At 36.5% G+C, this 14,327-nt stretch overlaps 1 protein-coding gene across 1 annotated transcript in view; it reads left to right on the top strand.

The window, feature by feature from the left end:
• LOC124353146 (serine proteinase stubble) overlaps positions 1-14,327 on the top strand; it is a 101,040-nt gene that overhangs the window by 82,090 nt on the left and 4,623 nt on the right. The window contains exons 3-8 of the mRNA XM_046803007.1: positions 2,204-2,561; positions 7,842-8,137; positions 10,128-10,213; positions 10,553-10,659; positions 11,896-12,193; positions 13,623-13,748. Coding sequence (XP_046658963.1) covers positions 2,204-2,561; positions 7,842-8,137; positions 10,128-10,213; positions 10,553-10,659; positions 11,896-12,193; positions 13,623-13,748 — 1,271 coding nt within the window. The remainder of the gene's footprint in view (positions 1-2,203; positions 2,562-7,841; positions 8,138-10,127; positions 10,214-10,552; positions 10,660-11,895; positions 12,194-13,622; positions 13,749-14,327) is intronic.

Here is a 14,327-nt window from a genome sequence, read left to right as displayed (position 1 = left end):
GAGTAAAGATATAATCGCAGTAAAGATTAACTTAAATGGCTGTAGCTAAATGGTATTGCGATATCCTGAATCAAAGGTGCAGTAATGAAAGGAATTAAACTCGCTGGATTATTGCTCTCTTCCGGTGGAGATCGGAGGAATTTCTCCTCACAAACACCGGAACATTTAATAGCTCTGTGGCATATAGATAAATTTTAAACTCAATACTGTTACTCAATACTGTAAACCAATAAGCTTACTCGTTCGCATTGTATTGTTGTGTGATAGACTGGGTGGTTATTCGTTGCTCTCATGGAGTTTTTATTATAATTAGTTTTATACATGATTAGATCTAGAATCTTTCACACTACCATAAACGAGAATTATATTCTGAACACTTAGATATTCCAGAGTGTCTCTGAAGCCAATCGTTAAAATGCATGTTGAACACATAGAATTCGTAATCCTAGAAGTTCCACAGTTAGTAGTGCATATCTTTGACATACTTAAATTATTACTTCCGAATTCTGCTGTCACAATGAGTTGGTAAGATTTATGTATGCGTTAGGTTAGTTCACCACTTGAGGAAGAGTTTATATTGCAGTCCTGTCAAACCTTTTGATATTGTTTTTGTTTTAACTAAGGAAGTAAAATTTGAAAAAATCCTGTTGCTATATTTATTTTTTAGAACTTATAAAAGGTGGAATCTAGACATTCGTTACGTAGTCTAGATATCGCAGAATTCAAGGGTACCTCTAGTGGCCAGAACTTCTAGAGTTTAATGCATAAAATTATTAAGATATTGCAATATCCAGAAGTTTTAAGTAGCTGAGAACTTCTAGTGGTAGGAAGCCTCCATAAACTAGAATCCCCCAGTATGCCGAAATATCTAGAGACAGGTAACCAGATGTCTGAAGGTCTCAGGAGCGGGGTGCTTCCAGAGTTCAGAAGGTTTTAGAGCTCAAAATCTTTCTGAGGCTGAAAGCGGATAGAGGCTAAACCTGTCCAGATTCCAGAAGCTTTGTCATCTAAACGGTTCAAAAGACTGGCGCCTAATAAAGGCCCGGCTCTATCAGAGCTAAAGAAGCTATGAGAACCGAAATTCATTTTTTTAAATCTTTTAGTGATTACTAGGGAAATGTTAGAATATTTCTGATGCCAGAGGTTCCCACAAGCTAGGAGTTCTGAAAAGTCCTACACGTTCTAAAAGTTTTAATCCGAAAGACGTTAGGACCTGTTAGAGATTAACACTGTTACAGAAAAAATAATCTTATGTCCAGAAGCTCCTTACTATCAAAATCTCATATGGGGTTGAAAATTACTTATAAACATCATAACATGCAAAATTTTGAGAACTACTTAGGGCTAGAATCGTTCTGTCACTTCCAGAGGTTGGTAGCTCCGTCAGCCAGCAACCACTGAGTGGTAATATTCTATATTCTAAGACTTTAGAGCTGGAAACCGTCTAGTAGCGGGAAACGTCCAGTTGCAAAGAACGTGAGCATCTCATAAAGAAGAGCATGAGAATTCCCATAGGCAAAAAAAAAACCAGGATCTGTAAAAAGCTTGAAACTACTAGACTCCCAGAACATGAAGTCTATTATATACACACATCTCAGGACAGTAAAGGCGTACGTAAGAGTGTAAGCTCAGAAACAATTTTTAGACGAAAAAGATAGCATCCGTACACATGACAGCCTAAGACATACATACATCTGAGAAAACTTCTCTAGTCCAGATCCTATATTAGCTATGGAAACCAAAACACGAACAAAGTAACCTTACGAACGACATGTCGTACTGGAGTTTGTCGACAACCATTGGATGTTGAGTTGACAGTAAACTTCCAGTTCTGGAGCCAGTAAAACACGGCCTTCTATCTCCAGCAGAGAATGGCCTTAGGTTAACTTCCGTACTGGAGTATGTCGATAACCATCGTAATTTGAGTTGAAAACAGATCTTCAGTTCAGGAGCTATCAGCTAGTAAACAACACCCTTCTCTTTAGTACTAAAAGAACAAAATTTGGTTGGTTAAGAAAGCACTCCATCGATTGCTGGATTTATGCTAGTAACGAGAAATCTATTTTCTTATAACATTTAATGCTAGTATTTTAATCTCAAGTTCTTTAATCTCTTTCATGACCTTTGCATGTGAAGTTTTACAATTATTAAGTTTGAATGTTGGTTGATTCTGGATTTTAAATACTTTAATGAATGTTTGCAGGCTACCTCATCAGCGAGCGACCTTGCGGCGCGCAGTACGGTCTGAACGGCACTTGCATGTTCATGTACGACTGCGAGAAGACGAACGGCCACCACATGTTCATGTGCAAGGATTCCTTCATCTTCCGTAGCTGCTGCGGCCACAACCTGAGTCCGGAGCAGGTGGCACGGCTTCCACTGCATGCCGCACCATCGCTGCCGAGGCCGCCTCAACCGAGTCAATCCCGGCCAGTCGAGCAGCCGCCGCGGCCTCACTTCATGACCTCGGGTTCATCTACTCCTAGTCCTTACTTGCCGCACACAACATTGAGTCATATCACGCGGCCCGCTTCTAGTCTTTCCTCCAGTTCCACAGAGAGGTAAGAATTGTAGTACTCTACAATACTATAGTATTATAAACTAGTATAAACTGGTATGTTGACAATCGCGTAGTGTAGTGGGTACAGCGGTTATCGCAAGATAACCAGATCAAGGAACGTCGAGCGTGGCTGCTGCTTGGACGCTGGGCGATCCTGTCCTTGCAAGCAGCCCGCCTGCCCGGCCGTTGGTAATGGTTCGGAAGTCACCTTTAAGCCGTTGGTCCCCAATTAAGTGTTAGAGAGGGCCTCTTACCCCTAACTTCGCCTGGTAAAATAAAACATCTTTACTTTACTTTTACTTTTATAAAGTGTCCCCTGGAGTGATATTTGGATCTGTCTGATATTTTTGAAATCACGTTTATGTTCCAAAACATGGAAATGGAGTCAATGTAATGTTATACTGTGAAAAGTTCAATTTGGATGACATTAAAGCAAAATAATTCTAATGTTATAATACGCGTAATTTGAAAATTTATTCTGTCGCCAAACATACGAACAATTATACGGACAGAAAAACGTTACCTCCGCTCCGTAGAAGGCAAATTGTACCAGCTTATCGAGTGGCACTAAGCTAAATCCCTTGGATATAAATCTGCGGATCATGGATGTATTAGAAGTTGATATTTGCAACTGCAAGTACCTACTCATCGCGATGTAGACAAAGTAATAGTTCCACTCCACTGGAGCTGTCGGGACAACTCGACTGTTGAAACGAATATCTGGACTGGAACTGGTAGTGGAACTATAATTGGAAAACGAGTTCAGAGAGGCTATATTTATTATTAGCGCCTTTCTTCCTCTCCGTGATTCTTATATTTATCTCTGGAGATTTATTTGCATTCAGCAGTTTATAAATATATACTGCTGAACATGTACTGGAAGTGCCGATGGCCGAGCAGTCTAAGACGTTGGACTTTGAGTCTGGGTTGCAGATAGCGGAGGTTAGAATCTTGTCTGTGACAGATCCACTTTTTATCAGTATCATCGACCTTGTACTATATAGACTCTCTCCCTTATTCTGTTTGATAAGATCCTCGCACAGGTCAGTGGGCCATGGGGACGGGTAGAATAAGGCTTAAAAGAGAATCGGCTTCTTAAAAAAAATTTAAAAACGGTTTTATTATTTATAATTACCTGAATTTTTTATATCTAATTTAAAGAAATGGTTTATGATTGTTCCTGTTATATGTTTTTGTGTATCATTATTATTAGTAATTTAAATCTTAGTCAAATATAAATTCGTTAATATTCTTAATATACCATATTAGATTTAGTTTTTAATATTAAACCCAAACAAAAATAAAAAATATAATTTAAATATTTTAATGCCGTTTGTTATTTTTTAACTTAACATTTTAACTGCTGATTCGTTATTGATTGGTATTTCGACCAAATTAGCCAAGTTGCGAAGAAGTAAACTGTAGTGCAGGATAAGACGAAACTAAATTCTAATTTAAATTCTTTATTTAACTTATTTAAAAAAAATATAACGATACAATAAATATCCATTGAACGAGAAGAACCCACATCGGTTTTAGATCTCTGTTTAGGGAAGAGTTCAAAGAAAATCATTGAAGTTTGGCACAGATTGAGACATAGAATCTAACCATTTTTATAATTGCTGCTGTGTAAATCAAGATATTGCGTTATACTGAATTGAAATAAAGATTAAAACTATACTATAATAAGTATGAAGATGATAAATCAAAAAGTGTAAAAATAAAAATAAATATAGAATGATACTGTACAAATATACTAAAAACAACAAAACTCAATGACGCAATATAATTAAATATTAAAGAACACAACAATTTCAAAATAACGCAAAAATAATAAAAACTTTCGTATTTACAACATACACTAACGCATACTCACACAAAACGAATTTATAAAGTTTTTACCTAAAGAAAAAATTTATATTAAATGCTTAGAATAATCAGAAATATGCTTGGCATGTTCTCTGTTTGTACAAGTATAGAGTAGATAGTGTCTAGTATTATATGTAAAGTAAAGTAAAGATATGTTATTTTACCCGGCGAAGTTAGGTCTAAGAAACCCTCTCTAACACAACCTGGGGGACTAACGGCTTAAAGATAACTTCCGAACCACCACCAATGGCCGGGCAGGCGAGCTGCTCGCAAGGACAGGATCGCTCAGCGATCACCCATCCAAGCAGCAGCCACGCTCGACGTTGCTTGATCCGGTTATCTTGTGATAACCTTTGTACCCGCTATACTACGCCATAAGCTGTACTGTAAAGTTAACAAATAATTCAGCTGTGGAATAGCGCATAGGTTTTTGAGGGCTGCTTTTATAATTGATTTTTTAGTTTTTTTTAGATTTTTTAGTCAAGTAATAGATAAATTATTGATTTTGACGCTCCACCCCATTTGATTATACCGAATTGAATAACTGATTGGGCGTAAGCAAAGTATCTAATTTGTAACTCATGCAATTTACCCACATTTGTAAGAACATAAAACTTAAAAATACATTTTCGTAACTTATTAACAAAGAAAATTCATATGGGCCTTCCAAGTAAGTCTGCAGTTAGACATTACACTAAGTACTTTTGCTTCTCCACACTCTCAATAGCCACGTACTGACAACCTGTTGCCAGTTGACATGTATGCATTCCTAGTGATAATGCTCCTGGGTTGCCTGCAGCACGCAGTGAGATAGCGACGTGTTTAGTCTTACTCACCGTCTTACTTACACTGATCGACAACCCACTCTGATCGAACCATTGTTTGATAGAGTGCAGTTCTCGCTCCACATGAGCGAGGCTTCCTTCAAAAAGTCTCCCACAAACGTAATGCGGTAACATCAGCAAACAAAACATTTGTCGATGGTGTACATTGAGTTTCGTTAGGTTATTTATGAAAATAAAAAAAAAACATAATTGGTCCTAGCGTGGATCCCTGTAGGACACCATGTTTATGTATTTTAGTTCACTTGCAGTATTATTTATTGAGACACGTTTTCTTCTTATTGACAAATAGGTAAGAATTAATTTAAAGAAACTCCCTTAGGCCTAACGCCGATTAATTGTAACTTTGTAAGCAAAACGGCTGCTAACAAGTGGCTGTTAAGACTATCCTGTCTTGGCAATATCCATGCATATCAGAAGGAGTCTTTTGTTTTTCTGCCAATTATGCTCTGAATTCTGTTCTAAATGCACAAAAATACAACGTTAACTGTAACTTAGCTTCTGAAGCCAAATGAGCTAGGCTTTCCGATGGAACGAGAACTGTTAGTCGGAAACTGTTAGCTCCACGGCTGTCGCGAACTCACTACAACGGTTCACGGCTGGAACGACTTGTCACGCCTCTATTAGTTACGCTACATGTGTTACTATGTCAAAAGTTATGATTTAATTTTATACGATCGTATTCAGTAAAAACGAATTGATTTATTCTGCGATTTTTAGTAGCCATGGTGACTGATAAGACTAAAGTAAAAGTTTTAACAAAAGTTCAGCCAAATGCATGGTGTGACACGTACCATTATAAAACTCAATGTTCCTTGATGGAATTTTAACTAAAAAAGTCTGTCAGTTTTTTTAATATTGTGCGTACAGCCACAAACGTGAAATATTTTCACTCCATTGAGTGGAAGGCTTCAGCCAAATATTTTACAAAGAGAAAACCAGATTACTTCTGTATTATTACTTATTGTACTAAATGCTTTTACAGTAAATTTCGCAAACAATACCGCGCTAAAAATGGAGTATATTCTGATCATTCCGCTTTATCAAAACTCTCATAGGATATTTCAGTGTATATTAAATGTATTATGATATTTAACTTGGGCCCAAAAAAAAAAAAACATAAAAATACGTATGGAACACACAGTCCTTTGTCTGCATGTTAAAAACTAAAATTATTCCAAACATATTGTAAGAGAGATCACAAACGCTGTACAGCCTATATTTGAAAATTTTGCAGATAAGTTACATTGTGTTGATAAAGTGTGTGAGTTGGGTTTGCACGATGATCCCCGCGTCCCCAGACACACAATTCGCAAACATTCGCTTATCACAGGTGGAGCACACTCGGTCCCCGGGGCCAAAACTGCCCCCGTCAGCCTTGTTTATTCATACAAATTTCCCTTGAGAACTGGCTTTCCTTTACAAACCACCATACGCCCTCACCTACACTAATCTGCCCTTCAGCCGAATATCATGCCGTTTCTCATTCTCAACTTATTAACAAGAAGCTGCTTCGACCACTTATGAGAATGACTGGAAATTTAATTATAAGTCGTAGTAAACCATGTCAGAATCATCAATATTTCAATGAGCTCTACACTTCGCTCTTTTAGCTTTTGGATAGATCTAAACATTGGAACCTGGAAACGGGTGTAATTTCAATATCGAGGAAAAAATAACATTTTGTAATTTATTAGATCCTTCCTATATTTAGTAATGGGTCTACATGAGTTGCCTTTTTTTGAATCTTTTATTATCACATGATTTAGAAGCAAATAGTAAAGGCTATAATTTTTGATCTGATCCAGATAGTTTCTTTTTTGGAGGTATCTCGTGTTTTGTTTTCATTTCAACAGACATTGTTAAAGCAAGTCTCTAATTCCAGTATTTATCATAGCTAGAGATGTGGCACAGGTGCGGGCTACAGTTTGAGATAATTTTGGATCTGATCCAAATCGTTTCGTTTTTGGAGGTATCTTTTGTTTTGTTATCCTGAGGAACCTGTAGCCATAGTATCTCTTCAACAGACATTGTTAAAGCAAGTCTCATAAGCAACTTATCATAGCTAGGGATCTGAGCCATAGTTGCGGGCTACAGTTTGAAATAATTTTGGATCTGATCCAAATAGTTTCGTTTTTGGAGGTATCTCTTGTTTTGTTTACACTGAGGAAGCTGTATCCATAAGATCTCTTCTACAGAAATTATCAAAGCAAGTGTCTAATTCAAGTATTTATCATGGCTAGAGATAAGGCACAGTTGCTGGCTACAGTTTGAGATTGTGGATGGATAGATAGATATACAGCTACTACTACCGGATATATAGCTATACAGACTTACCCGGTTTAATCGTAATCTATGTTAGATAAGATTGCTTATCTGAACGCAGAGACAGAGATTGATAAGAAATCATACTTGCATACCTTTGAAAAAATATCCGTTTGCTGTAAAGCTAGGTATTAACCATAAATGACAATATTTGCAATTGATGTTTATAAGAGACCTCACTTTTCCTTTTTGACAACAAGAAGAATGTTTCGAATGTGCTCAATGCAATATTTGTTTCTTCATAGGTGGGGCCATCAAACCGCCGGGCACAACCACATGAGTGATTCGGACTTGACTAACATGATCGACTCTACTTGGAGCCACAGTCATCATTGGCCAGCCTTCGTGACAAGACCTCAGCCCAGGCCAAGGCCTTCCGTGCAGACCACCACTACCACCACCACAACCACTACCACTACTACTACCACCACTACCACGCCGATGCCGTCCACGATCCCAACCACCACATCGACTGACAGCGCAACACTGGTTAGCAAGCCACCCTCCAAGGGTTCCGTCTCAGCTAACAAGACCTCGGACGGTGCGTTGTGTATCATATACTCGTATTATCTCTATATAATATCACAATCTATCTATATATATAAAAATGAATGTTTGTATGTTTGTCCTTTATGGAATCGTGAACTATTGGACCGATCATGATGAAAATTTGTACGTATATGTATTTTTCCACGGAGAAGGTTTATAAGCTATGCCCATCCCTTTCCCGATTCAGGATTCCGCCCCACTGGTTACAGAAATACCCATAAGAAATGCATTGCAGCAAACATATGTTAACGTCTTTTCAAATTTTTAATCAGCTGTCCTTTGTAAACATATATTACACTTATAGTTTTAAAGCATAGAGTAAGCTTAAGAGAAACGACAAATTTTGTTTAAACTGTTTTTGCAATCACTGTTAAACATAGACTTTACTATCCAGATAATACAATTCAAATTTGACGTAAAAATTCACCTTTAACTGCAATATTTATTTAATATAAACCATGCTCATGCTTGATCAGAAGAGTAATGCAGATATCATAATTACTATCTTACGTTGGCTACAAATATAAAGAATGTTATAAAATCAACCTTAGTTGTTTTTTTTGACAGAAGTATGGTTCTCAAAACTCCGTGTGTACATATTCTCTCGATCGAGACAACAAAGCAAGCTCAATCGTGGCATCGGAGATATAACTAATTTAATCTAAAATTTATTATAGTAAAAAACAAAATTTACTAAGTAATATAAGGACTTCGGTTCTTAAGATTTGCGTGCGAAGCCGTGGGTAACAGCTAGATAGAGGCAGGAATATGGTACATACCTTCATAATACGCCCAAGAGGCTCACGATGGAACGACTATCAATTATCTCAGCAATGTTTAGAATGTGATAGAAAAAGAATAAGTGAATATAGTGTACTGTTTTCAACGGGAAATTGCGTGCGAACCCCCGGGCAACTTTTGCAAAAAATTATTGAAATGCGCAGCAAAGCGCGCCGGGCCCGCTAGTCTATATATATATAAATGAATGTTTGTATGTTTGTCCTTTATGGAATCGTGAACTATTGGACCGATCATGATGAAAATTTGTACTTATATGTATTTTTCCACGGAGAAGGTTTATAAGCTATGCCCATCCCTTTCCCGATTCAGGATTCCGCCCCACTGGTTACAGAAATACCCATAAGAAATGCATTGCAGCAAACATATGTTAACGTCTTTTCAAATTTTTAATCAGCTGTTCTTTGTAAACATATATTACACTTATAGTTTTAAAGCATAGAGTAAGCTTAAGAGAAACGACAAATTTTGTTTAAACTGTTTTTGCAATCACTGTTAAACATAGACTTTACTATCCAGATAATACAATTCAAATTTGACGTAAAAATTCACCTTTAACTGCAATATTTATTTAATATAAACCATGCTCATGCTTGATCAGAAGAGTAATGCAGATATCATAATTACTATCTTACGTTGGCTACAAATATAAAGAATGTTATAAAATCAACCTTAGTTGTTTTTTTTGACAGAAGTATGGTTCTCAAAACTCCGTGTGTACATATTCTCTCGATCGAGACAACAAAGCAAGCTCAATCGTGGCATCGGAGATATAACTAATTTAATCTAAAATTTATTATAGTAAAAACAAAAAATTTACTAAGTAATATAAGGACTTCGGTTCTTAAGATTTGCGTGCGAAGCCGTGGGTAACAGCTAGATAGAGGCAGGAATATGGTACATACCTTCATAATACGCCCAAGAGGCTCACGATGGAACGACTATCAATTATCTCAGCAATGTTTAGAATGTGATAGAAAAAGAATAAGTGAATATAGTTTACTGTTTTCAACGGGAAATTGCGTGCGAAGCCGCGGGCAACTTTTGCAAAAAATTATTGAAATGCGCAGCAAAGCGCGCCGGGCCCGCTAGTCATATATAAATATCATATAATATCGATATTGTCTTCATCAATAATTTACATAGTAAATTACTTAGCGATATATCTATTTGTTTTGTTGCAGAATGCGGTGTCCCCATGGTAACTTCGCAACATGAAATGAGAATTGTCGGTGGAAAGAACGCCCAATTCGGAATCTGGCCTTGGCAGGTATCTTTCTATCATTTTGCTAACGCACATTATTCCATGATATTTTAAAGTGGAGCTACACACATAATTTTAATGAGGCTAACATCACGTAAAATCCCTTATTTATAGATTTAACGCATCCACACATTGATATTTTATAATTCAAATCAGCAACTCACCTAACGGAAAATTTGAAATTTGCATAATTTGAAGGAGTCATACAATTAATTTAAATTCCCCTGAAGAGAAATCAAAACAAACGTGCTATAGTAATGTTTTGAAAATGTTCGTTAATTTTAGTAATAAACTGAATATAGATTGATCTCAGTTTGCAAAAAATTGAATATTGAATTATTACAGGTTTCAGTTCGAAGAACATCCTTCTTCGGATTTTCGAGTACGCATCGCTGTGGTGGTGCTCTTCTTAACGAGCAATGGATAGCCACGGCCGGTCACTGTGTAGATGAGTGAGTACTATTAACATTATATTAACATCACGAGAATTTAGAGTACGCATCGCTGTGGTGGTGCTCTTCTTAACGAGCAGTGGATAGCCACGGCCGGTCACTGTGTAGATGAGTGAGTACTATTAACATATTAACATGACGAGAATTTAGAGTACGCATCGCTGTGGTGGTGCTCTTCTTAACGAGCAGTGGATAGCCACGGCCGGTCACTGTGTAGATGAGTGAGTACTATTAACATTATATTAACATCACGAGGATTTAGAGTACGCATCGCTGTGGTGGTGCTCTTCTTAACGAGCAGTGGATAGCCACGGCCGGTCACTGTGTAGATGAGTGAGCACTATTAACATTATATTAACATATTAATATCACGAGGATTTAGAGTACACATCGGTAAGGTGAAATTAAATGAAATAAAATGAAAAATGTCTTTATTGAATACAACAATAAAACATACTCAATTGGCGAGGTTAGGACTATTAAGTCCTCTCTTACACCTAACCATAAGGTGTGCACTTCTTATGAATCAAAGAAACAACCGGCAAAAAGTTAAAGTATTTCCAGCACATAACTGAACTAGTGGCCTAATATGCCTCGCAAGGAGTGGTCTAAGGCGTTGGAATTTTGAGTCTGAGTTAGAGATAGCGCAGGTTATAATCATGTCTGTGATCTTTGCACTTTTTATCAGTACCATTGACTTTGTATTGTACCAACTATCCCCCTTATTCTGTTTGATAAGATCCTCGCACAGGCCAGTGGCCCATGAAGACGGGCAGAATAAGGCTTAAGGAGGGATCAGCTCCTCCTTAAAAACAAAATTTACAAAAAGGTCTTGGCAAATTTAATAATTATTTCAATTAACAATGTTAATGATCCATTAAACAAATTAATACACAGGTACGGTAATTAGTGTAACATATAGAAAACACGTACGAGTTATCAATGATTGGAACTACCTTGTAGATATTCTTGTACCGTGTCATAAACCCTGACTCCATGACTCGATGAGCCCCCCCCCCCTCTCAGTTTCTTAATATCACACATTATCACAGCTTTTGTGTTTAGTTTTAATAATTCACAACTTCGTAGAGGAATTTCGTTCACGATGACACAACTATATATTGTAGCATTTTTTATGATTTATGAGTTGTGTCATCTGAGTTGTACTGGAAACATGTACCGATAACTCTAAATTTTATTTACGTCTTTCTGAACATCTTGAATGTACTGTTCCAGTCTGCTGACGTCACAGATCCGAATCCGAGTGGGCGAGTACGACTTCTCAAGTACGATAGAGCCGTACCCACACATGGAGCGAGGGGTCGCCAAGAAAGTGGTGCACCCAAACTATAATTTCTTCACGTACGAGTACGACCTGGCCCTGGTGCGACTGGATACGGCCCTGGAGTTCGCCCCCCACGTGCTCCCCATCTGTCTGCCCGGCTCGGACGATCTGCTCATAGGCGAGCCGGCCACGGTCACCGGATGGGGGCGCCTCAGTGAGGGGGGCACCCTGCCGTCTGTCCTGCAGGAGGTGGGTTCAGCAGAGGGAGGATATTGAATATTTGTTAAAAATTAATTTTCAATTAGGTGAGAAAAATATTTTCCACAACATTAAAACAGGAAAAGTACCTGTTTTATTTTCCTACCAAATACACAAGAAAACATAACTTACTTGCTTTCTAAATTTCATTTTGAAAGCATAGCCTATTCATCTTCATATCGATTCATTGATCTTTAAATAGATGATTAGGGCTATTGATTTATCAATCTATGTGATTGTTGTAATGAGAATATTGAATATTGACTGTACATTTTATGTTCGCGTTCGCAATATTTATCTAACAACAAATTAAAAACAATATTGTGTATATTGTTGGTGAGGTATTAATACTACGATCTAACTGAATTAATAATTTTTTTCAGAATTTTTTTAGTAAAAATTGCACTACACTTTTTTGTGCACCACAATTTGTACCTTTATACTATAATCTAAAGATGGAGTATACCTCCAAAATACTTAATTAATTTGATAATTTCTTTAAATTATAAAATTTTTAACAAACTTGAGAATGTGTAATCTTCTGCTTTGAAAGTAGGTGAGAAAATAAGATTACATTGATACAACGCGTTTATTATAAAACAACAACTTGACTTTCATAGTTACCATAACTAATTTGAAATACATTAAATATTTTTCACATTGACACAGTTACGTTGGAACTAGAAAACTATAATACAAAATTTCAAAGGTTTTTTGAAAATTACATAATTATATTCCTTAAAGGCGCTATTGTCAAAATAGGAGCTTATATTGAACATTTTATTTTTAGTCACAATTTTATTTCTTAAAAAATTTAAATTTGTATTAATAGGATGTTTCAAACGTTTTTGTTGGGATAAGGCATATCTGTAACATTTTTTAATAATTAACATTATACCGAGTTAGTTATAATTAATCAAATTTATTGAATTCGGATGTGATTTGATTTTATCGATCTCGGATAGAAGAAATAATAAATTTTCGTTATCGTTGTATTCGTTCTTGTTATAAGTTTCAGTTTTTGAAATTAAAGGTACATACATGACATTGTAGTTATCCAAGCTTATTATTTCAGGAGAGAAACAAGTTTAAGATACGCTAAAGTTATATTGTTGGATTTATTAGTCTACACATAAAACCTTAACGAAATAATTACTCCGTACACATGAGGTTATTTTTACATGATCGATATTGTTTTAAGAATTAGTCTTTAAAATTATTGGAATAATTTGTATCCACCACCTAAATGTACAGTTTCACCTAAAACGTACAGACTGAAAGATTAAAAAAATTAGCCAAAAAAACCAAGACAGAAGAAATGAAAAAAAAATAAAAATGTTTTTGTTATTTATAATTGTCAAACACTAAGTTACGCTTACTCTGTTGTCAAACGCTAAGTTAAAATGTTCTCTGTTTGCAGGTGACGGTGCCCATAGTGAGCAATGACAAATGCAAAAACATGTTCCTGAGAGCTGGTAGGCACGAGTTTATCCCTGACATCTTCATGTGTGCCGGCTACGATACTGGCGGCAGAGATTCCTGCCAGGTACTAACTCCATATACTGGCATGTAAATCTAATTGGGGTTCAGCTAATAACACTAAAAATGCAAATGTAAAGTTAGCTCCATTTACAGCTTAGCTAGTTAGCTTCACTTCCATAAAACGCACCGTTCTGAGATCTTACACTGTCACAAACTTGACTATTGGAATCTGTAGTCCACTTCAATGCTCGGTAGATACAAGATTGTTCACGACATAATTATATGTGCAGACTGTGATAATGGCAGCAATGCACTAGTCAACTTTTGTTGTGGAATGTAAATCGAATTGGGGATTTAGATATAAAATGCGAAAATTGATTCTGGGGATTTTTAAGTTTAAGATAATGATTTGCTATATTCACATTCGTCAGGCAATGTGTGTACTGGTCTAAAACCCGTTATAGTAGATCGTGATGTTTGAAAGTTCCTAATTGAGAATGCTCTACTTAATTGAGTCTTGGGATTTTGAGGTATATTCAAATAGATGTGATGGTCTATCCATGATAGTAGATCATGATGCTGGAAAGTTCCCAAAGACGACAATGATAGCGACCATTTGGAGGTTTATGGCAATAGCAATTAT

Source organism: Homalodisca vitripennis, chromosome 1 (genome assembly GCF_021130785.1).
Source record: "Homalodisca vitripennis isolate AUS2020 chromosome 1, UT_GWSS_2.1, whole genome shotgun sequence".
Lineage (NCBI taxonomy): Eukaryota > Metazoa > Arthropoda > Insecta > Hemiptera > Cicadellidae > Homalodisca > Homalodisca vitripennis.
The sequence above is the reverse complement of the archived record's forward strand: the minus strand, read 5'-3'. Positions and strand labels throughout refer to the sequence as shown.